Source organism: Salpingoeca rosetta, assembly GCF_000188695.1.
Source record: "Salpingoeca rosetta unplaced genomic scaffold supercont1.8, whole genome shotgun sequence".
Taxonomy (NCBI): Eukaryota; class Choanoflagellata; order Craspedida; family Salpingoecidae; genus Salpingoeca; species Salpingoeca rosetta.
Window position 1 is genome coordinate 917276 of NW_004754926.1, and position 24304 is coordinate 941579.

Genomic DNA, 24304 nt, shown 5'->3' on the forward strand with positions numbered 1-24304 from the left:
GTGTGTGTGTGTGTGTGTGTGTGTGTGTGTGTGTGTGTGTGTGTGTGTGTGTGTGTGTGTGTGTGTGTGTGTGTGCGTGCGTGCGTGCCCGTGTGTGTGTGGGTGTGGGTGTGGGTGTGGGTGTGGGTGGGTGGGTGTGCGCCCTTTCGTGTTTGCGCCTGTTGATGGCATTTGCTCTGCTCGGCAAGCATCTTCGTACGAATGACGCTGCCGCCGTCGTGCTGTTGCCAGGCCGGAGTGACTCGTTTGTCGGCACGGCGCAGTACGTCAGCCCAGAGCTCCTCAGCGAGAAGTCCGTCGGCAAGAGGTGAGCACACACACACACACACACACACACACACACACACACACACAACACACACACAAACGCACACGCACACGCATTGCAGCTGCATTTGCAGTTTGCTGGCACACGCGCTTGACTGCGCTGTTCCTGATATGCATCTCACCCATGGTTGTTTGATTGGTTTGTTTATTTGACTGTCTATTTGCCTATATGCATCTGTGTGCCTGTCTGTCTGTCTGGTTGTCTGTCTGTGTGTGTGTGTGTCTGTGTATGTGTGCGCGCGCTCTCTCTTGCACTACAGTTCGGACCTGTGGGGTCTCGGGTGCATCCTCTACCAGCTGCTGGCAGGAAAGGTGCGGAGACATGCGACTTGTTTCCTTTGACTGTTGCAACCAACCACACACACACACTCACACACTCACTCACTCACTCACTCACTCACACTCACACACACTCACTCACTCACACACACACACACTCACTCGCTCAACCCTTGGGACACATGTGCAGGTTCCATTCCGCGCGGGCAACGACTACCAGACGTTCCGCCTCATTTCGCAGGTGGACTTCTCCTTCCCGCCAGGATTCCCCGAGAAGGGCAAGGTGCGCAACAATGCGCTACTGTCATTGCGTGCTGGCATGGTGACCTGCTTGCTGTTTTGATGTTGCGTCCACTCGATTGTTTCTGCGTGAGCGCGACCACCTTCCGTTCCTCTCCCCACATTCTCACACCACCGCCGCTTCCACATCCTCACACCACCGCCGCTTCCACATCCTCACACCACCGTCACCCCCTTCTTCTAGGATCTTGTTGAGAAGCTGCTTGTGCGGGACCCGACGAAGCGGCTCGGGTGCGAGGAGATGGGCGGATTCGCCGCGCTCAAGGCCCACCCTTTCTTCGAAGGTGATACATTGCTTTCCTGCGAGAGAAGAAAGGGAGGGGGGTTGGAAGTGCCCCCAAGGCTCTGTGTTTTGGCCGTGTACCTTTCATTTTTTCCCCTTTGGTGCATGTGTTCTGTGCATGCGCACACGCGTTGTGTTCGCCACCCAGCTGCAGCTTAGTGTTGCTGTCTTCTTGTTCTCTCCATGCACGCGCCGATACCACCACCCACCCTGACGCCCACTCACCACTGCCACCACTCTGGGGCAGGCATTGACTGGGAGACGCTGGCAACCCAGACGCCACCAAAGCTTGAGGCGTACCTCCCTGCCATGACCCCTGGCGAGAAGGGCATCCACGAGACAGACGTCAGTGCTCGTGTCGCTGGTGGTTGTCCCCTGTTTGTAGCCTGCTGTTTTATGTTTGCTTTTTTTCTTGCTAAAGTGGTTTACCTCATGCATTTGCACTCACCCCTGCCTTGCTCGTATGCCACGCCATATGTATGCCTCGCTCACGTCACACGCCACGTGACGTATTCCTCTTATGCCCTTTCAGCCTGCGGACGACGAGCTTGCTGAACTGGAGGCTGCCGTGTACCGCCGCCAAATGGGCGAAATTCAGGTGCGGGCCCTTTGCCTGCAGGCACGCACATGCGCCATGCCTTGCGGAGCATCTCAGCAACACCCCACAACGCACAACATCCACAGCAACGCCACATCTCCCCGCTCTCTCCTAATCAGCTGCTTTCCCGCTCCACGTCCCCTCCTCCTCCCTCATCGCGCTCATATCGTGCACGTGTGTGCGCATCGTTGGTTGACTGACAGGTGATGTCGAAGGAGGACAAGCAGCGGCAGGAGCAGCTGGCGCAGCAGGCCAAGGAGTCGCCGTGGCACAGCTTCCTCAACGAAGGCGAGCTCATCATCAAGACTGGGCTCGTTGACAAGCGACGCGTAAGTGGGTCCCCGCAATGGCTGTGTGTGTGTGTGTGTGTGTGTGTGTGTCTGTCTGTCTGTCTGTCTGTCTGTCTGTGTGCATGTGTGTGTGTCTGTCTGTGTGTGTGTGTGTGTGTGTGTGTCTTGGTTTGTTGGGCCTTTTCGCAGACTGTAGCTCTGTGGGTGAAGGAAGGTGCATGGTGCATGGTGCATTTGGCCCGATGAGAAGACCCGCATCCAACGATTCACTCTCTATCACGCATGCGTGCGTGCGTGCTCCCTGGTGCCCCATTTGCCCCCCCCCCCTTCTCATCCATTTTTGCACCCTTGTCACGCGTGTGTTCACGAGCAGGGTCTGTTCAGCAAGCGGCGGCAACTGATTCTGACGGACACGCCGCGTCTCATCTACATCGACCCAGAGGCCCTCGAGATCAAGGGCGAAATCCCATGGTGCGCTCCACCACACGCTCTCAGGGGCCCACATTGTTGTTTGTTTGTGTGTGTGTGTGTGTGTGTGTGTGTGTGTCGGTGTGTGTGTCGGTGTGTGTGTGTGTGTTTGTGTGTTTGTGGCTGTGTTGTTTGTGGCTGTGTTTGTGCAAATGACACCTGTGAGCGTGCATGCCTGCATGCACTACGCCCGTTCGCTGACGTTCTTGCATGTGTATGCGTTTCCCCCCCCCCTTGTCTGCTACAGGAGCAACGAGCTCCAGCCGCAGTTCAAGAACATGCGCACGTTCTTCGTGCACACGGTATGAACACCTTCATCCTCAACCACGAGGCAACAGTCGTGATGAACACCATCTTTGTTTCACGCGAACACATACTCCCACACTCACTCACTCACTCATTCACTCACGCACGCACGCACGCACGCACTCACTCATGCACTCACGCACTCACTCATGCACTCACGCACTCACGCATTCATACACACACAACCAACAGCCGAACCGCACGTACTACCTGGAGGATGTGGAGCGAAAGTCCATTGCGTGGGTGGACACCATCAACCACATGCTCAAGCTGCAGAAGGAGCAGAACAAGTAAACCCCAGGCACAGGCTGACACGGGCCCGCGTTCCTGCCCCCCCCCCCATTCAGCATCATTTACATGTATGCGCTTGCCTATTTGTCTTTCCTTGCTTGGCTGCTCCTGCGTACGCGTGTGTCGCCCCTCCCTTCTTCCCCTTGCTGTGTTGTGCTTCCTGTGCTTGTTTGTATTCGTCTTGTCGCCGTGTTGTTGGCTTGTCGCTCTTGTTGTTCACGCTTGCTTCACCTCATATATTGTGCTCGTGATGATGACTACTCGTCGTTTACTCTGATTCTAGTGCAACCAACACACTTGCATTGTCATTGTGACACCAACCACATGCATGCATTCATGCAACAACAACAACAACAACAACAACAACAACAACAACAACAACAACAACAACAACAACAACAACAACAACAACAACAAGGTTATAACATGTGGTTCAAAGCGGCAGAATGCGCATGGCACGACTGCTGACAGAGAGTGCGGCATGATGATTGATATGAAACCGCAACGCATGCGCGGAGATGAATGATTACATTACTGGGATGCGTGAGACGTGGCCGCCAACGTCTCCAAGGGAACTGCGGCCACCTTGGCTCGTTTGAACGGCAGCGTGTCTGGCTGGTGTAAAGAGAGTGAGGTAGAAGCAGATGGGGCTGGTGTGACGGATGAAGCGTGCGTGTCGTAGCCGCCACGGTGGCTGCTGTGTTGCTTCTTGCTTCCACTGGTGTGGCCACCTGCCGATGGATCGCGGTTCCGTCTGCTTTGCGAGGGGCTGCTGGAATTGCTGGGATCGTTGGCACTGTCACTGGTATCCATGTTGTGCGTGCCATGGGAAGCGCTGCGGTCATCATCGCCTCGGGCATCGCCGTCTCTGAAGTCATCCTCACTGGGCAAGTATGCGGTGACAAACCCGTGCTGCTTCAGCAGGGACCGGGTCCACTCGTCTGCCTGGTCCATGGCATCGAAGCCCGGCGAGGCAATTCGGACAGCAGTGAAGGCGCGAGCACGCGCTGGGGCGCTCATGTTTCGCAGGCGGCGCTGGTTCTTTGCGTGTGCCTCTGAGGGCGCGCTGAACGAGAGTGGCTCTGGCGACGATGCCGTGGACAGGCTGCTTGGTAGCGGGAGGTTGAACGTTCGTGTCTGTTTCGGCGTGAACATGCCGGCCATGACCGCTTGCGCCAGCTCCTCCTCTGACAGCGAATCCACCAACGCGTGCATCGCATCCACGTCCATTGTGTGCCTGTCTCGTGTTAGTAGCGACGCTCGCAACTATCGGAGCAAGAATTGACACTGGTCCTGCTGGTCTGCTCGTCTGCTGGTGTGGTGTGCTGGACTTGACCCGCACCTTTCCTTCCTCCTTTCCTGCTGTGGCAGTGTAGAATTGTGGTGTATGATTCGCACCAATAATCGCTTGGCAACACAGGCAGGCAGTTGAGAGAACAGCAGCAGTACCGCTGCCAACAAGCAAGCAAGCAAACCAACAACCAACCAACACCACACCAACAACTGCACCCAGCACACAATCAGCTGGCTAGCTAGCGGACTGGCCGACTGGCTGACTGGCTTTTGGGTTGAGGCAGGATAGGCAAAGGAAAGGCACAAAACCGAGCTTGCTTTCGTGCCAGATAGCATCCATACAAGCCTTGTGTGGTAAAGGCGGTCGCGCTGGTTGTCGCCGGTCGCCGCCATCATGGACGGTCCACCACCACCAAAGGTCCAAGCTCATTCTCTTGTGTCTGTCTGTCTGTCTGTCTGTGTCTGTCTGTGTGTGTGTCTGCATGTGTGTTATGCATGTGTGTATCTGCCTGTACCTTGCTGTAGCTGTCTGTTTCACCTCCAAGAACCCCGACCTCACCGCCGCCTCTACCACCTTCGCGCTCTGACAGCCCGCATTTCAAGGCTCACGGCCGGTGGTGCCACCACTGCCAACAGCCGGTCGCAACGGGCGGAGCCCTCCATCCAGCGACTCTGAGCTCTTTCAGGTGCCTTTTGACTCTCACAACCAATACACTGAGTTGGATCACATTATCCCCGCCTGTGTCCCCACGCACAGACGCACACACATGCACACACACGCGCGCGCGCTTGCCCTTGACATTCGCACACACACACTCACTCCTTCACCCACCCACGAACATGGTGTGGCACGCTGCCTGCTTGCTTGTTGACAGCGCATTCGAGAACACAACGAGTTTCCACCCTTGCTGCAGCACAGCGATGCTTGGACGAAGCTGGCACCTTACAAGCAGATTCGCCTCTTCCGTGGGCCATCCGACTGCATTGCCAGCGCATTCACTCCCAGCGCCTGCGAGCTTTCCACAAAAGCCGTGCCCCAGTAAGACATTGACCCACTTCACACAAGTCGTGTTACATCCACCCACACGTGCACGCACACATACAAGCGTGCAATTGCGTGCTGTGTTTGCGCTAAATTGTGTCACACACCCATATGCAACACGCTCATACGTAACACACCCCTCTTTCACCCACGCAGACCAACCAAGCGGGCAAAGCGGAGCCCAACACCAAGCACATCCGGCGGTGTGGGCACTAGCACATCCATGACGAGCAGCAGCCTGCAATCCATCAAGCTGCCGCCACTGGATGTCCCACAGAGCCGGCCAATGACACCTGCACAGCAGCGTGAAGCGGCAGATCGCCAGTCCAGCGCGCAAAGGTGCACCCTCTGTGATGCAACTGTGCAAAGTGGGGAACAGGGAGGAAGAGAGGGTGGCGATGCTTATGGCTTGACGTGGCTTGACGTGGCTTGACGCACTACACCTGCATGCATATGCGTGTGTGCGGGTTGTCTTCTTGTTCTTCTTGTTCTTCTTGGTTCGCTGCGCTATCAACGTTATCTCTGACAGCCCTGCCTGCTGCTGTGCAGTTCCACTTCGCCATATGTTGCCGAGATTTCACAAGAAGACCAGAAGCGCATTGACTACTACACGGCCAATGCCTTCGACGAAGCACACCTGCCAAAGCTCGGTGCGTGGCGCTGGCTGTGTACATGTGCGCACATGGACATGTATGCGTGTGTGTGTGTGTGTGTGTGTGTCTGTGTGTGTCTGCCCGTCTGTCTGTCTGTCTGCCCGTCTGTCTGTCTGTGTGCGTAGCACTCAAATGCATCCAAGCCTCACACCCACGTCACACACGCACAAACACACACTCACACACACACACTCACCCTCTCACACTCACACACACACACAGACGAGAGCATGGTCGACTACGACCCAGTCACTGGCTCGACCATTCCGCGCCACGTGACAGAGAACATTGACATGCTCGTCCCGGGCTGGCTGCTGTCGGCGGAGTCGCTTGACGCCGCCCGACGGGAGCTGGGGCAGGAGGTGGAGACAGTCCACCGTGATGCCCTCAAGCGCGCTATTCTCGAATACATTCTCAAGGTGCAGTGACGAGATCCGTGCTGCTTTTGCTTCCTCTTCCCATCATCATGAACACCGCCATCGCCCTCACCACCCCCTCCCCCTTAATATGCATGTGTAGGATGAGGGCGAGCGACAGAGGCTACGTATCAGTGGGATTCCGCAGCCGTTCACACCGCAGACCATGCGCGCGCCCGTGCCGTGGCATGAGGACGTGGTCACTGCTGCCGCCATCATTGAGGACACACTGCAGATCACGCACCCGATTCTCCCTGCACTTCTCAAGCTCTGGCACACCGACTTTCACGTGGGTTTGCTCGTCCCACAAACCTGTTTGCAAACACAACCCATCTCCATGCATGCTCACTCACTCAACAAATCAACAAATGGACTCACACACATACACTCACTCACTCACTCACTCACTCACTCACTCACTCACTCACTCACTCACTCACTCACGCCACCATGCCACTGCAGACGTGCCGGGCACTGGACGTGCACGCTGTTCGCCAGCACATCAACGACAATGACTCACTCACACTTTCAGAGTTTGAGAACGCCGTCAACACACACTGCACAGATGCCCATGGCGTGAGTGCCCGTGCTCTTCCCTGCGCGTATGTGTGTGTGTGTGTCTGTGTATACATGTGTCTGTGTGGTTGTGTCTCTATGTCCCTAAACGTCTGTCTGTCTGTTCTGTGTTGCCTTGTTCCTGCGCCTCTTCGAGTATGACACTTTTGTTCCTCAACTCACAAAGCACCGGCCATGCAACACATCGCCCCAACTCGCGCAGGTGGTCGCGAAAGCGTGGCTGGAGGATGTGGTGCAGATTATCACGGCGCTGCGTGCCACGTGGCAGCCCCTCATGGAGCCCGCAGACGCCGACGTCGCAGGCGGTGCGCAGAACGCTGCTGCTGCTACCCTTGTGCTGTGTGCATTGCTCTGTGTCTATGTGAGTGCTTGTATCTCTGTCCATGTCTGTGTGTGTGTGTGCCGATTGAAGCTGTGTTGGTTCCTGCGCAGTTCCTACCCACGTTCTATTACAGCATATGGTCACCTCCTCACACCACTTACACCAACACCACTGACACCAACAGGCTACGAGGCGCTGGAGCACCTGTTTGACACCATCTGCTCGCTCATGTCGATCCAGCTCCGCACGTGTGTCCGCGAGTCTCTCCTCGACTACATTGGGCTTGTTGAGGACTACGCAGACCCCAACAAGTACGAGGGCGAGTACACGGATGAAAACGTGCACGTGCGCCCGCTCCTGCGCGTGAAACTCGTGGTTGAAGAGGATGACATCATCATTTCCCCCTCCCTCTCCCGTGTCGCGGAGGTCCTCTCGTCGGCCTGTGTCAGCATCGCCAAGGTGTGTGTTTTGTGTGTGTGTGTGTGTGTGTGTGTGTGTGTGTGTGTGTGTGTGTGTGTGTGTGTGTGTGTGGTTTTGCATCTGTATATGCATGTGTGCTCGCACAAAGAACCCCTCGTGAGTCAAGCGCCGCAACCTCGTTACTTCCGCCATCTCTCATCCAAGCAACACCTCCCCTCCCTCCCTCCCCCCCCCCCACCAACGCACGCACACTCACACATACACACACGCTCTCTCTCTCTCTCTCACCCCTTGTTTTCCCTCCCATTCCCCTCAGGTTGGGCTGCACGTGCGGCGTGCGGAGACGTTCATCTTCCCCGAATTCGCCGACCGCGATGACATGCGTGTACCGAGCGGCACGCTGGACGACGAGACGGTGCTGCAGGCCCAGCAGCGCATCTCTCGCGTCCTCCACGACAACAGATATGGGCCCGTCAAGTACGCAAAGGTGCGCCCAACCTCTGTGTGTATGTATGTGTGAGTGCGCACGCGCGCGTGTATGCTGTGGCGAATGCCATGTGCGCGCGCGCGAGTGTGGATTAGTTTTGCTGGCTGGACTTGTTTTGTTGGCTGCTCCCATTGCCTTCTGTGTGGTGTTGGCACCGCTGTACATGCATTGGATGCTAGGCTGCGTTTCCAAAATGATTTCGACCCCAAAAAACACTGCCTCACCAACGACACTGCACCATTCCTGGTTTGCTTGTTGCTGTGTTGTTGTTGTTGTTGTTGTTGTTGTTGTTGTTGTTGTTGTTGTTGTTGTTGTTGTTGTTGTTGTTGTTGTTGTTGTTGTTGTTGTTGTTGTTGTTGTTGTCTTTTACCACGTCGCCAAGATTTACAACGAGTACAAGCACCTGCTTGCGACGCGACTTGAGCTGAGCGAGGCAGAGAAGAAACTTGTCGAGTTCTTGCGCAAGGACCCCACGCTGCAGCAGTGTGACTCATACATCAAGAAGATTCAGGCGACGATGGAATCCATCCAGGACCGCCGCGTGACAGCGCCGCTGGGGCTGTACCTGCTCGACATGAGCGACCTGCACGAGACGCTGCTCGGGTGCTGCTCCAAGCTCATTGAGACGATTGTTGCGCATGTGGTGGAGAAGAATCGGCGGCTCAACCGCAGCATCTGCGACCGCTTTGACGAGATGGCCAACAAGCTCACGGACAAGCCCGAGGACACGGAGAGCATGACGCAGCTGTTTGAATACCTGCAGGAGGCCAAGACCGATACCATCTTCAAGCTCAAGGTGAGGGGCGTGCGGATACGGAAGTGCACACTGGACTTTGCTTGTGTCAATTTGCTTGCGTAATAATTTTGGGTGCATTTGAGCAACACACAAGCATGGTCTTTGGTGTGCTTTGCGCACACGCAACACTGAACACACAACGCTACACACACGCAATACTGAGCTTGCCCACTGTTCTCTCACTCACACCTGTACGCACACGCACGCAAATACCACTGGGGCCATTGTGCAGGACGAGATCAAGGAAGCTGGCGAGCGGATCCGGTTCCTGATGCGCTATGCCGAGCTGACGCCGGACGATGTGAAGGTCAACACCACCACCATCAAGTGGCCAGCGAAGGTCGACCCAATGTTCGACATTGCCCAGCGCCGCATCGACGAGCGAAGGTGTGTGTCTTTGTCTGTCTGTGTGTGTGTGTGTCTGTGTGTGTCTGTGTGTGGGGGGATGGTGTGTGTGTGTCTGGGATGGTGTGTGTGTCTGGGTCTGGGTCTGTATGTTGGTTGGTGTCATTGTTTGCCAAACGGTCTGCCCGACCGTGCATCTCTGCATAACGAAACTCACTTGCACCTGTTCAACACTTTCTGCCCCCATTCCTATGCCCCCTCCCGCACACTCCTCGTTTCAGGATCTCTGCGGAGAAGGAGGTGAAGCTGCACGTGGTTGACTTTGAGGAGAAGCTGCGGCAGTACCACCAGCGCGCTGAGGCCTTTCAGACAAAGGCGGACGGCCTCCGCTCGATTGAACCGACCAGGCGCAATGTTGAGGAGCTCGACGACCTCAACACCAGCATCGAGGCTGCCCGCGCAGAGGTGACGCCCACACGCACGCACGCACACACACACACACACACACACACACACACACACACACACACACACACACACACACACACACACACGCACACACGCACACAACACGCACGCTGCTGCATCGTTTCGTGGACTTGCTGTGTGTTGTGAGAATGTATCTTCGTTCATGTATTGTGCATCCTTTCTCTTCCTCACTCTCGTTGCATGTGCTTCCCCGCTCTCAACGCTTCTGTGATTCATCCGCTCACCACGGTACGTTGTGAATTGGTTTTTGTGCTTGGTGACAACAACCCCCTTCCATCAGGCTGAGCGCATCAACCGGGAGGAAGAGTTGCTTGAGTTTGACCAGACGCAGTTCCCTCTGCTAGACCAGACGACATCCTTCCTCGAGCCCTTTGACCGTCTGTGGCGCACAGCAAAGACGTTTATGACGCAAGAGCAGGCGTGGCTGCGCAGCCCCTTCATGAACCTCAAGGCCGAGGACGTAGAGGATGAGTTGGGGCAGCTGTTCCGCCAGGCATTCAAGCTGACGAAGCAGCTGGCAGACTACACGGGCCCCGCCAAGACGGCGGAGGTGCTCAAGCGGCACATTGAGGCGTTCCGCAAGAACATCCCCATCATCCAAGTAGTGTGCAACCCGGGTATGAAGGACAGGCACTGGGAGCAGCTGAGCGACCTGACTGGCTTTGAGATTGAGCCGGACGAAGGCACGCGCCTGGAGCAGATGCTGGCCATCGGCCTGCAAAAGCATGTTGAGCGTGTTGAGGAGATTGGCGCGGCGGCAAGCAAGGAGTACTCGCTCGAGAAGGCGTTTGCAAACATGAAAACGGACTGGGGCGACATGGCCTTCAACTTCACGCTGTACCGCGACACGGGCGTGAACATCCTGTCGGGCATTGACGATGTGCAGATGCTGCTGGATGACCACATTGTCAAGACCCAGACCATGCGTGGCTCTCCTTTCATCAAACCGTTTGAAGCCGACATCAAGGAGTGGGAGGCCAAGCTCATCAGCATGCAGGTGTGTGTGCGTGCGTGTGTGTGTGTGTGTGTGGAGGAGGAGGCGGTTGTTTGCATGGCCCAAGGTGTGCAGATGGGGATGCTCGCCATGTATGTGTGCGCGCGCGTGCACACTTTGTTCAATTGTGTGCACGTTCTGGTTTTTTTTTTGTGGCAGCCGGCTGTTGCCTTGGTGTCTATCTTGCTGTGCTGCCTGTTGTGGTCATGAGCACGCAACACTTGATCCAGCAACTGTTTTTCATCTCATCACGCTCTGCCTTCCATGTCACTGACTGATTTCGCACGCCCGCACTGCTGATACCCACACGACACCGACACAACCGCAGGATATTCTCGACGAGTGGCTGAAGGTGCAAGCGACATGGCTGTATCTGGAGCCCATCTTCAGCTCCGAAGACATTATGGCGCAGCTGCCGGAGGAGGGCCGCAAGTTCACCATTGTCGACAAGAGCTGGCGTCAGATCATGGGCGTGGCCACGCAGGACCCGAACGCGCTCGTGTGCACAGACCAGCCAAACATGCTTGAGACACTGCGGGAGGCCAACAGCCTGTTGGATGACATTCAGAAGGGGCTGAACAAGTACCTTGAAGTGAAGCGCCTGTTCTTCCCGCGCTTCTTCTTCCTCTCCAACGACGAACTGCTGGAGATTCTGTCCGAGACGAAGGACCCAACGCGCGTGCAGCCGCACATGAAGAAGTGCTTTGAGGGCATTGCGCGCCTCAAGTTTGACGAGCAGCAGCAGATTCTGGGCATGATCTCGAGCGAGAACGAGGAGGTGCAGTTTGACCGCGTGCTTGTTCCTGCCGACGCCAAGGGAATGGTTGAAAAGTGGCTCGACGAGGTCCTCAAGACCATGATCTCCTCCCTTCGCAAGGTGCTTTTGTGTCTGTGTCTGTGTGTGTGTGTGTGTGTGTCTGTCTGTCTGTCTGTCTGTCTGTCTGACTGTCTGTCTGTCTCTGTGCGTATGTGTGCATGTGTCTGGGCCCGTGTGTTTGTGCATTGTCCATCTGTCTGCATCTCCATTCCTGTGCCTTGCTTCAAAGAACATGCACAAGTCAACGCTGTGATGCTTTCACGGTGACCCATCTCACTCATGGCCATCACCCCATCCCCCCCCCTTTCCCAACACACACACGCACACACACACAAACACACAAACACAAACACACACACACACACGTGTCAACCTGGACCTTGTTGCAGGTTATTTCGGAGAGTTTGAAGGCGTACGCAAAGACGTCGCGCAACCAGTGGGTGCAGGACTGGCCGGGGCAGGTTGTGCTGGCCGTGTCCAGCATCTTCTGGACTTCAAACGTGGAGGAAGCCCTGGCGTCCAAGAAGGGGCTTGAGGCCTTCCTGGCCGTCAGCAACGAGCAGATCAACCAGATTGTGGAGATGGTGCGCGGCAAACTGAGCAAGGCCCTGAGGCGAACGCTCAGCGCTCTCACCGTCATCGACGTCCACGCACGTACGTTGGAAGCTGCGTGTTATGTTTTCTTGTCCGCACGCGTAGGGTATGACCTGTTCGCATTTCATATTCTGCTCGTGCTCGTGCTTCTTGTTGTGTTTACGTGCTTCTGCTTCTTGTTACATTTTCTGTACGTGCTTGTGCCAGTGCTGTTTTGTGTGTCTGACATTCCTTCACGTGTGTCTCCTCCGTCTCAACTGTGCTGTTTGCCCACTCCATCTGACGTGTTTGCGTGTCCGCAGGCGATGTCGTTGCACAAATGATCAAGGACGGCGTGAACAGCACAAACGACTTTGACTGGATTGCGCAGCTGCGCTACTACTGGGAAATGGCCACCACTGACGAGGGCATCGAGCGCGTACGTCGGCTGCAGCAACGATTTTGTGCTGTTTCAAAAGTTGATGCGATGCCACTCACTGGGCTGCCCGTACAGACAGCAAGGCTACAACGATGGTTGTTCTCTCACACCAACGGTATTCACCCCACCCCCTTTCCCTCAACTCACGTTTTGCCACCACCCTTGTGAATGTGCACTGCTACTGTGCAGGAGGATGTGCTTGTGAAGATGATCACAACCACGGTGCACTACGGCTACGAGTACCTGGGCAACTCTGGCCGCCTCGTCATCACGCCGCTCACAGATCGCTGCTACCGCACGCTCATGGGTGCGCTGCTGCTTGATCTTGGCGGTGCACCGGAGGGCCCAGCAGGCACAGGCAAGACGGAGACGTGCAAGGATCTCGCAAAAGCGGTCTCAAAGCAGTGCGTCGTGTTCAAGTAAGTGCCCGCTGTCGCCTTTCATTTTGTTGTGTTGGCGTGCATACGTGTGTGTGTGTGTGTGTGTGTGTGTGTGTGTGTGTGTGTGTGTGTCGTGTCGTGTCGTGTCGTGTCGTGTCGTGTCGTGTCGTGTGTGCGACGTTGTCAACATGTGCTTGCACTTGTGATTTGCATTTTGCTGTATGCTCACGCTATCCATCACATCACTCCAATATTCCCGTCCCACTGCAACACTCTTCTTGTTTGAACGACCATCAACAGCGTAAGTCTTCGCCCACGCTCATCGTGACTTGCATGCATTGTTGGCTTCTGCGTGCTTGTGTGTCCTTGTGTCCTTGTGTACGTCGCAGTGGACCCGCTATCCTCACATTTGCTTGTACTTTGTGCTTTGCTCACGTGCACCCATCCTGATTGCCTTCGACGACGCGCTTCTCGTGCAACACCCGCTGCCATACCGTCCTCCTGATGAAAGTGTAAGTGATGGACTCAAACTTGCCCATGACTCAGTGCGCTTTGGATTTCTTGACACACACACACACGCAAACACGCAAACACACACACGCAAACCCACACACGCAAACCCACACACACACGCACGCAAACACACCCACAAACCCAAACACTCACAAACACACGCACACACACACAAACACCTGCTCACAACACCCACCCCATCACCAATACCAGGCTCGGATGGCCTCGACTACAAGGCAATGGGCAAGTTCTTCAAAGGCCTGGCGCAGGCCGGAGCGTGGGCGTGCTTTGACGAGTTCAACCGCATCGAGCTGGAGGTGCTCTCTGTCGTTGCGCAGCAGATTCACAGCATCGTGTTTGCCAAGACGCAGCACGTCAAGACGTTCATGTTTGAGGGCACGGAAATCTCCCTGGATCCTGCGTGCACGCAGTTTATCACGATGAACCCCGGGTATGCGGGGCGCCAGGAGCTGCCAGACAACCTCAAGGTGCTGTTCCGCACCGTGGCCATGATGGTGCCGGACTACGCCCTGATTGGCGAGATTATGCTCTACTCCATGGGCTTTGTCAACGCCAGGCAGCTTGCGCAGAAGATTGTGGCCGTGTATCGGCTGTGCTCGGAGCAGCTGTCCTCGCAGTCACACTACGACTACGGCATGCGCGCCGTCAAGGCGGTGCTCACGGCCGCCGGCAACCTCAAGCTGGCCTACCCGGAGGAGGACGAGAGCGTGCTCATGCTGCGCTCCATCATCGACGTCAACCTGCCCAAGTTCCTCTCGCACGACGTGCCGCTGTTCGAGGGCATCACCTCCGATCTCTTCCCAGGGGTGCAGCTGCCAAAGCCGGACTACGCTGCCATCACCAGCGCCGTGGAGAGCAACTTTGCAAAGCACAACCTGCAGCCCACGCCGTACCACGTGAAGAAGATTATCCAAATCTACGAGATGATGCTGGTGCGCCACGGCTTTATGATTGTGGGCGACCCGCTCTCTGGCAAGACGGTGGCGTGGAAGATGCTGGCAGGCGCCATGCGGGACCTGGCGGACGCTGGGCTCATGGAGGCAAACCCGGTGCATGTCGACATCATCAACCCAAAGGCCATCACCATGCAGCAGCTGTATGGCAGCTTTGACCCCGTCTCCCACGAGTGGTCGGATGGCGTGCTTGCCAACACGTACCGTGCACAGGCCGTGTCGACAACGGAGGACCGCAAGTGGCTCATGTTTGACGGGCCCGTCGACGCCGTGTGGATCGAGAACATGAACACTGTCCTCGACGACAACAAGAAGCTCTGCCTCATGTCTGGCGAGATTATTCAGATGAGCAACAAGATGAGCCTCATCTTTGAGCCGCGCGACTTGCTCGTTGCGTCCCCGGCCACGGTGTCCCGCTGCGGCATGATCTACATGGAGCCGCACCAGCTCGGGTGGCGCCCCAGCTTCGAGTCCTGGCTCAACGACCTGCCGCAGGCCCTGCGCGAGACGGAAGACAACGTCACGCACCTGCGCAACATGTTCGAGTGGCTGATGGACCCCGTGCTGAGCTTTGTCCGCCACGAGTGCGCGCTGTTTGTGGACACCTCTGGCGTGCACCTGGCGCGGCAGACGATGAACATCTTCTCCTGCCTCATGGAGCCCTGGCGCTCGACGGAGGACAGCCCGCCCTCCCTCGCCCAGACGGGGCCCATGCTCGAGTCCCTGTTTGTGTTTGCGGTGGTGTGGGGCGTGGGCGGCGGCCTGACCGGCGCCAGCAGGCCCAAGTTTGACGAGCACCTGCGCTCCGTGCTCACGGGCACCAACGACCACGTGCCCAAGCCCAAGACGGTCAAGTTCAACAAACAGGCCATTCCGCCGGAGCGCGGCAGCGTGTTTGACTTTGTGTTTGAGAGCCAGCAGTGGCACCACTGGTCCGACCGCATTGAGAAGAAGGATATCCCGCCCACGGCGCACCCGAACGAGCTCATCATCCCGACAACGGAGACGGTGCGCCAGCTCTACTTCCTGGACATGCACCTCAAGAACCACAAGCCGCTGCTGTACGTCGGCCCGACAGGCACGGGCAAGTCGGCCATTGTTGGCGATGCGCTTGTGAAGCTGCCCAAGGAGCACTACCTCCCCAACACCATCACCTTCTCCGCACGCACGACAGCGGAGCAGACGCAGGACATTATCCTGTCCAAGCTGGACCGCCGGCGCAAAGGCGTGTACGGCCCGCCCATGGGCAAGCAGTGCGTTGTGTTTGTGGACGACCTCAACATGCCGCAGAAGGAGAAGTACGGCGCGCAGCCGCCGATTGAGCTGCTGCGGCAGTGGCTGGACCACTGGCACTGGTACGACCTCAAGGACACGTCCCGCCTGGACCTGGTGGACCTGCTGTTTGTGGGCGCCATGGGCCCGCCGGGCGGTGGCCGCAACACCATCACCCCGCGCTTCGCCCGGCACCTCGACATCATGGGCATCGAGTCATTTGATGACACGACCATGACCAAGATCTTCAGCAGCATCATGGACTGGCACTTCTCCAAGGGCTTTGACGCGTCGTACAAGCGGCTGGGCGCATCGCTGGTGATGGCAACGGCCGACATCTACAAGCACGTGGCTGCGGAGCTGCTGCCCACGCCGAGCAAGAGCCACTACACCTTCAACCTGCGCGACTTTGCCCGCGTGGTGCAGGGCGTGATGATGGTGCCCCCCGCCAGCATGACGGAGCCCAACAAGCTGGTGCGGCTGTGGGTGCACGAGGTGTACCGCGTGTTCTACGACCGCCTCGTGGACGACAGCGATCGCGCGCTGCTGTTTGAGGCTGTCAAGCGCGTGACCAAAGAGCAGTTCAAGGCGGACTTCAAGACGCTGTTTGCGCACCTGGCCAGCGACCCGCAGCAAGGGCCCGTGGACGACGACATGCGCTCGCTCTTCTTTGGCGATTACATGCAGCCGGGCGCAGACCCGCGCATTTACGATGAGGTGCAGGACCTGGATGCGCTGCGTGAGACCATGGAGGAGTACCTGAGCGACTACAACCAGCTGTCCAAGACGCCCATGAGCCTGGTCATGTTCCGCTTTGCAATTGAGCACGTGAGCCGCCTCGCGCGCATCATGAAGCAGCCCAACGGGCACGCCCTGCTGGTGGGCATTGGCGGCAGCGGGCGCCAGTCGTCCACCAAGCTGGCCGCGGCCATGGCAGAGTACACGCTGTTCCGCATTGAGCTGACCAAGACGTACTCCTTTGCAGACTGGCGCGAGGACATCAAGGCCATGCACCGCCTGTCCGGGTTTGAGGGCAAGCCCACCGTGTTCCTGTTCAGTGACAACCAGATCAAGGAGGAGGCGTTCCTGGAGGACGTGAACATGCTGCTGAACACGGGCGACGTGCCGAGCCTGTACGCCGCCGACGAGAAGGCCGAGATTATCGAGCGCATGGCGCAGGTGGTCAAGGAGCAGAAGCTCACGGACGTTGACACCACGCCGCTGGCCATGTACAACTTCTTCATCTCGCGCGTGCGCAAGAACCTGCACATTGTGCTGGCGATGAGCCCGATTGGAGACGCGTTCCGCCGCCGGCTGCGCCAGTTCCCGGCCATGGTCAGCTGCTGCACCATCGACTGGTTCCGGGCGTGGCCCGAGGATGCGCTGGAGATGGTGGCGCACAAGTTCCTGGAGGAGGTGGACATGGAGGCCGAGGTCCGCGAGGAGGTGGTGTCCATGTGCAAGCACTTCCACGAATCTGTACGCACCATGTCCGAGGATTTCTACGGCACGCTGCGGCGCCGCAACTACGTCACGCCAACGTCGTACCTGGAGCTGATACAGACGTTCAAGGACCTGCTGCGCAAGAAGCGGCACGAGGTGCAGACGCTGCAGTCGCGATACGCCGTGGGCGTGGAGAAGCTCGACTTTGCCGCGGAACAGGTGTCTGTGATGCAGGAGGAGCTTGTGGCGCTGCAGCCGGAGCTTGTGAAGACCTCCGAGGAGGTGGCGGCGAAGATGAAGGAGATTGAGGCGGACTCTGTGGAGGTTGACGCAAAGAAGGCTGTGGTGGCCGCCGACGAGGAAGTGGCCGCAAAGGCCGCGGCAGAGGCGACGGCAATCAAGGAGGAGTGCGAGGCAGACCTTGCCGTTGCGCTGCCGGCGCTGAAGAACGCTGTTGCTGCGCTGGACACGCTCAAGCCCAGCGACATTGGCGAGGTGAAGGCGATGAAGAACCCGCCCGCCGGCGTGAAGATGGTGATGGAGGCCGTGTGCATCATGAAGCAGGTGAAGCCGGACCGCATCAAGGACCCAGGCGGCAGCGGGAACATGGTGCAGGACTACTGGGGCCCGTCGAAGCGTATGCTCGGCGACATGAAGTTCCTGCAGTCGCTCAAGGACTACGACAAGGACAACATCCCGCCCAAGACGATCAAGGTGATCCGGGACAAGTACGCGGCAGATGAGAACTTCCGCCCGGAGAAGCTGCAGAAGGTGTCCGCGGCTGCGGTTGGCCTGTGCTCGTGGGTGCTGGCCATGGAGGTGTACGACCGCGTGGCCAAGGTGGTGGCGCCCAAGAAGGAGAAGCTCAAGGTGGCTGAGGGCGAGCTGGCGGTGCAGATGCAGAAGCTGGAAGAGAAGCGCGCGGAGCTCAAGGCCGTGACCGACAAGCTGCAGGCGCTCAAGGACGAGTTGGACGCCATGGTGAAGAAGAAGGAGGAGCTTGCCGACAACATTGACATGTGCGCGAAGAAGCTTGAGCGTGCGGAGCAGCTGATTGGCGGCCTCGGTGGCGAGCGCACCCGCTGGACCGCGCTGGCGCAGGAGCTGAGCGAGAAGTATGTGCGGGTGACGGGCGACATTCTGCTGTCCTCTGGCGTGGTGGCCTACCTGGGGCCCTTCACCGTGACCTACCGCAACGACTGCGTGCAAAAGTGGCGGGAGCTGTGCATTGAGAAGAACATCCCTTGCTCGGACACGTTCTCGCTGCGGGCGACGCTCGGGCAGCCTGTGCTCATCCGCGACTGGCAGATTGCGGGGCTGCCCGTGGACGACTTCTCCACGGAGAACGGCATCATCGTGAGCAACGCGCGGCGCTGGCCACTCATGATTGACCCGCAGAGCCAGGCGAACAAGTGGGTGAAGAACATGGAACGCGACAACCAGCTGTCCGTGATCAAGCTCTCGGACGCCAACTTTGTGCGCACGCTGGAGAACAGCATCCAGTTTGGGCGGCCCGTGCTGCTGGAGAACGTGGGGGAGGAGCTTGACCCGATCCTGGAGTCTGTGCTGCTGAAGCAGACGTTCAAGTCGGGCGGCGTTGAGCTCATCAGGCTCGGCGAGAACGTGATTGAGTACTCCAAGGACTTCCGCTTCTACATCACGACGCGGCTGCGTAACCCGCACTACCTGCCGGAGGTGCAGGTGAAGATCACGCTGCTCAACTTTATGATCACGCGGGAGGGCCTGCAGGACCAGCTGCTGGGCATTGTTGCGGCAGAGGAACGGCCGGAGCTGGAGGAGCAGAAGAACAAGCTCATTCTCGAGTCGGCCGCCAACAAGCGGCAGCTGAAGCAGATTGAGGACAAGATTCTGGAGGTGCTGTCCGGGTCTGAGGGCAACATTTTGGAGGACGAGACGGCGATCCAGGTGCTGAGCTCCTCCAAGACCCTGTCCATTGAGATTTCGGAGAAGCAGGTGGTGGCGGAGGCGACGTCCAAGGAGATTGACGAGACGCGCAACGGCTACGTGCCTGTGGCGACGCACTCTGCCACGCTGTTCTTCGCCATTGCAGACCTGGCCAACATTGAGCCTATGTACCAGTACTCGCTGACGTGGTTCACGGACTTGTATGTGCGCAGCATCCGCGAATCGACGCCGTCGCAGGACCTGAAGGAGCGCATCAAGACGCTCAACGACCACTTCACGTACAGCATCTACCGCAACGTGTGCCGCTCCCTGTTTGAGAAGGACAAGCTCCTGTTCTCGTTTGTGCTGACGGTGCAGCTGCTCAAGTCGCACGGGGAAGTAAACGACGACGAGTGGCGCTTCCTGCTCACGGGCGGCGTTGCGCTGGACAACCCGCACCCAAACCCGGCGCCCGCGTGGCTCTCAGACAAGGCGTGGTCGGAGATTGTGCGTGCAAATGACCTGCCCAGCGGCGCTCTTGATGGACTGCGCGAAGGCTTTGTGGAGCAAGTGGATGCCTTCAAGGCGTTTTATGACCACAGCTCGCCGCAAACGCAACCTCTTCCCTCGCCGTGGGAGGAGAAGCTGGACGACATGCAGAAGCTCATCTTGCTGCGCTGTCTTCGTCCGGTTCGTTTATGTTTGTGGTGTGGATGTTGGTGTTGGGGGAGCAGATTGGTGTGAGCGGATGTAAGCACGTGGGTGAGTTGTGCTGTGTTGTGGTGTGTTGTGGGTGAGTTGTGCTGTGCTCTGTGTGTTTCGATTGCCAAGTTGGCTGGCTTCGCTCCCCCCCCCCAAACAAACTCGCCTATTTTGATTTTTGTTTTTTTTTGCTTTGACCTTGCCATCACTCGCTGACGTCTGCATTTGGCTGTTGCTGCACACCACCACAGGACAAGATTGTGCCGCGCGTGTACACATATGTGCGGGACAACCTTGGTGCACGCTACACTGAGCCACCGACATTTGACCTTGCCGGGTCATATGCAGACAGCAACAGCTGCGCAGCGCTCATCTTCGTGCTGTCGCCTGGCGCTGATCCGATGGCATCGCTGCTCAAGTTTGCGGAGGCGCGTGGGTACGGTGGCAACCGCACGCAGACCATCTCGCTCGGTCAAGGGCAAGGGCCCATCGCAGAGAAGTTGATTGAGGAGGCCATGAAAGAAGGTTTGTGTGTGTGTGTGTGTGTGTGTGTGTGTGTGTGTGTGTGTGTGTGTGTGTGAAATGCAGAGTTGAGTCATTTGGTTGCTGCTGTTGCTGTTGTTTCTCACGCTGGTTGTCCTTGCCCCCAACATCCCAACGCTCCCTCGCCCACGCACCGACACCCTTTTCTTCGTGTACTAGGGACGTGGGTTGTGCTGCAAAACTGCCATCTGTACACGTCGTGGCTGCCGCGACTGGAGTACATCACGGAGGAGGTGATGATCCCCGAGAACACACACGAGAATTTCCGGTTGTGGCTGACGTCGTACCCGACGGAAGAGTTCCCTGTCTCCATCCTGCAAAACGGCGTGAAGATGACAAACGAGCCACCAAAGGGCCTGCGCAACAACCTGCTGCGATCGTACTTGAACGATCCCATTTCCGACATGTCGTTCTTCGAGGGGTGCAGCACGCCCGACCGCTGGGAGAAGCTGCTGTTTGCGCTGTGCTTCTTCCACGGGCTGATTCAGGAGCGGCGGAACTTTGGGCCGCTTGGCTGGAACATCCCTTACGAGTTCAATGAGAGCGACCTGCGCATCAGCGTGCGCCAGATGCAAATGTTCCTTAACGACTACACCGAACTGCCACTCCCTGCCCTCACCTACCTCGTTGGCCAGGTCAGTGCACAACCCTGTGACTGTGGGGGGGGGGCATGTGACTGTGTGAGTGACTGTGGAACTCTTTGTGCCTCGTGTGCTTGTATACCTCGTGTGTTTGTATACGCGTGTGTTTGTACTTCTTTTGTGTCGATGTGTGAAGAGAGGCAGAGAGACGCAAAACTCTCTGCCTCTCTTGTCTGTTTCTTGTCTCTCCCCCGTCTTGGCCCTTCTTGTCTCTCTTCTCCCTCTCGTCTTTCTTGTCGCTCAGTTTCTCTTGCCCATGCTGCGTTCTACTGACGATGGTGTGTTGCTGCGCAGTGCAACTACGGCGGGCGCGTGACAGATGACTGGGATCGGCGTCTGCTCGGCAGCCTGCTGTCCATCTTCTACACGCCCGAAGTCGTGCATGATGACGACTACCGCTTCTCGCCCAGCGGCATCTACTACGCACCACCCAAAGTATGATCGATGAGTCGGTTCGCGCGTGGGTCACGGACACGTGTGTTGTGGTGCTGTTTGCTTCCCTTCAGTTTTGCTTGCTGTCTCTGGTGTCGTCAACTGCCTGCCACTTTGTTCGATCGATGTTCATTTCACATCGCTCACCTTCTCGCACGTGCTGCGAAACACAGGGATCTTACCAAGAGTACCTCGACTACATCAAGCAGCTGCCACAAGCACCCAACCCGGAAGTGTTCGGCTTACACGAGGTGTGTGTCTGTCTGTGTGTCTGTGTGTCTGTGTGTCTGTGTGTGTGCCTGCCTCCATCGCTCGTTCTGTGATCAGAGTTGCCTCACGAATTGCTTGTTCCACAGAATGCGGACATCACAAAGGACCAGAAGGAGACGAACGAGCTCTTCTCTTCAATCCTGCTGACTCTGCCTCGGCAACAAAACGGTGTGTGTTTGCGCGTCACCCAAGACATGCGCTGGCATGCTGTGATGACCAGTCGAGAAATGCTCTTCTCGTTTCATCGCACCTCGTCTTGCTGTGGCACCCCGTGTTGTCGCTGTTACACCCAACTCACGTGTCTTCACTTGCACGTTATTCCTCACCCTGCGCACTCCATCTGTCCATTTCCCTGCACACTTCCATAGCCGGTGGCAAGTCTGCCAACGAGACCATTGACGAGCTGTGCGCTGATGTCCTGTCGAAGTTGCCGAAGCCGTTTGACCACGAGGTCATCCAGGAAAAGTGAGTGCTGCACACTGCGCGAACAGAGGGGAAGAAGGGGAGGGGTGGGATTGTCTTACATTGTCAGATACGTATTGCCTGTCCTGCGTACCCTTTGATGTGCCCATCTATCTTCTCACCACTGGTTTTGCTTGTGTGTGTGTGTGTGATTGCATTGCGCGTTTGTATCTGCCCTTTGTGTTAGGTTCCCCGTCATGTACACGGAGTCGATGAACACGGTGTTGACTCAGGAGGTTGTCCGCTTCAACCGTCTCCTCAAGACGATCCGCGCCTCCCTCGAGAACGTTCGCAAGGCCATCAAAGGTTCGTGTGTGGGTGTCTGTCTGTCTGCCTGTGTGTGTGTGTGTGTGTGTGTGTTGTGTGTGTGTGTGTGTGTGTGTGTGTGTGTGTGTGTGTCTGTGTGTGTCTGTGTGTGTCTGTGTGTGTCTGTGTGTCTGTTGTATCTGTTGAATGTGTTCGATTGGGGGGGGGCGCTTGCTTGCTCGGCATCATCGTCACCACCAGCATGTGTTTTTCGCGTCCTCTCGGGGTGTTGCAATCACCGTTCATGGTCACACAATTACACAATCACACAATTACACATAAACAGGGCTTGTGCTTATGTCTGGGGATCTTGAGGAGGTGTTCCAGAGCATGCTGGTTGGCCGCGTGCCGGAGATGTGGGCCGGTGTCTCATACCCGTCGCTCAAGCCGCTCGGGTCGTACATCAGCGACCTCACGCATCGGTTGGAGTTCTTGCAAGGGTGGATTGACAACGGCACCCCATCTTCCTTCTGGCTCTCCGGCTTCTTCTTCACGCAGGTGTGTGTGTGTGTATATGTGTGTGTGTATGTGTGTGTGTGTGTGGCTTGTCTGTCTGCCTGTGTGTGTGTGTGTGTGTGTGGCTTGTCTGTCTGCCTGTGTGTGTGTGTCTTGTCTTTCTGCCTGTGTGTGTGTGTGTGTCGCTGTTGTGATGTGGTTTTATTGATTGTATTTCTGCTATCGCTGTTATCATCTTGACGCTTTGGGCTTCTTCGACGGCTGTACTCACTGCGCTGCTGTTGTGCGGTTGCAGGCGTTCTTGACTGGTGCGCAGCAAAACTTTGCGAGAAAGTACAAGATCCCAATTGACCACCTCGTGTTTGACTTTCATGTCATGGACATTGAGAGCAATGACCACCACAAGGTGTGTGTCTGTGTGTCTGTGCCTCTTGTGTGTCTGGTTGGTGGTTGGACGCGGGCTTGCTTGGTGCCCAGAATGTCAACTGCATGCAAGTGGTTGTTGATGGTTGTTTACTGGTTTCGTCTCAACGTGTGGGCTCACGACATGTGGCTGGCTGTGTGGTGTCGCTCGTTTGACGGCGTGACAGATAACCAAAGGTCCCGAGGACGGCGTGTATGTGTATGGGCTGCACCTTGAAGGCGCTCGCTTTGATCGGGAGAAGAAGGTGTTGGGCGAGTCGCTGCCCAAGGTGTTGACGGATTTGATCCCTTGCATTCACCTCAGCCCCATGGAGAAGAGCAAGAAGCCAGAGCGTTCCGTCTACGTCTCGTAAGCCACCCTGCTCTGTGTGTGTGTGTGTTTGTGTACGTGTCTGTATGCGTGTGGTAGTGGTGGTGGTGGTTGTTGTTGTTGTTGTTGTTGTTGTTGTTGTTGTTGTTGTTGTTGTTGTTGTTGTTGTTGTTGTTGTTGTTGTTGTTGAATGTTGTTGTTGTTGTTGTTGAATGTTGTTGTTGAATGTTGTTGTTGTTGGAGAGGTTCTGCTGTTCGTACTCTCACCAGTGCGAATTCCCTCTCCCTCCCTTATCCCGTTTGTTGTGTGACAACAGGCCGCTGTACAAGACGGCCGCACGCCGAGGCACGCTGTCCACGACTGGGCACAGTACCAACTATGTGATGGCAGTTGATTTGCCAACAGACAAGCCGCAATCCCACTGGGTGAACCGTGGCACGGCCCTCCTCTGCTCTCTCAGCGATTAA

The 24304-nt window shown here is 56.9% G+C and overlaps 3 protein-coding genes across 3 annotated transcripts in view; 2 read left to right on the top strand and 1 right to left on the bottom strand.

Moving 5' to 3' along the window:
• Window positions 1–3216, top strand: part of PTSG_03674 (AGC/PDK1 protein kinase) — an 11196-nt gene extending 7980 nt beyond the window's left edge. The window contains exons 9-18 of the mRNA XM_004995343.1: window positions 232–307; window positions 588–639; window positions 797–889; window positions 1091–1190; window positions 1437–1534; window positions 1722–1787; window positions 1991–2116; window positions 2451–2548; window positions 2793–2847; window positions 3044–3216. Of these exons, the coding sequence (XP_004995400.1) occupies window positions 232–307; window positions 588–639; window positions 797–889; window positions 1091–1190; window positions 1437–1534; window positions 1722–1787; window positions 1991–2116; window positions 2451–2548; window positions 2793–2847; window positions 3044–3145 (866 nt within the window). The 3' untranslated portion in view covers window positions 3146–3216. The remainder of the gene's footprint in view (window positions 1–231; window positions 308–587; window positions 640–796; window positions 890–1090; window positions 1191–1436; window positions 1535–1721; window positions 1788–1990; window positions 2117–2450; window positions 2549–2792; window positions 2848–3043) is intronic.
• Window positions 3217–3668: 452 nt separating this feature from the next.
• PTSG_03675 (uncharacterized protein) lies at window positions 3669–4372 on the bottom strand (the record flags this gene model as incomplete). Its single annotated transcript, XM_004995344.1, has 2 exons — window positions 3669–3757; window positions 3874–4372. The coding sequence occupies 2 exons, from the start codon at window positions 4370–4372 to the stop codon at window positions 3669–3671; spliced, it is 588 nt and encodes a 195-aa protein (XP_004995401.1).
• Window positions 4373–4829: 457 nt separating this feature from the next.
• PTSG_03676 (dynein heavy chain 2) lies at window positions 4830–24304 on the top strand (the record flags this gene model as incomplete). The annotated part of the gene is made up of 32 exons (XM_004995345.1): window positions 4830–4853; window positions 5026–5121; window positions 5311–5474; window positions 5634–5816; window positions 6027–6127; window positions 6353–6549; window positions 6650–6835; window positions 7009–7122; window positions 7325–7427; window positions 7629–7903; window positions 8181–8351; window positions 8734–9147; window positions 9380–9534; window positions 9774–9957; window positions 10262–10978; window positions 11304–11852; window positions 12182–12446; window positions 12689–12804; window positions 12994–13223; window positions 13574–13599; window positions 13911–19981; window positions 20245–20518; window positions 20696–21171; window positions 21472–21612; window positions 21783–21860; window positions 21966–22047; window positions 22248–22344; window positions 22529–22647; window positions 22934–23145; window positions 23399–23509; window positions 23694–23875; window positions 24154–24304. The coding sequence occupies 32 exons, from the start codon at window positions 4830–4832 to the stop codon at window positions 24302–24304; spliced, it is 12264 nt and encodes a 4087-aa protein (XP_004995402.1).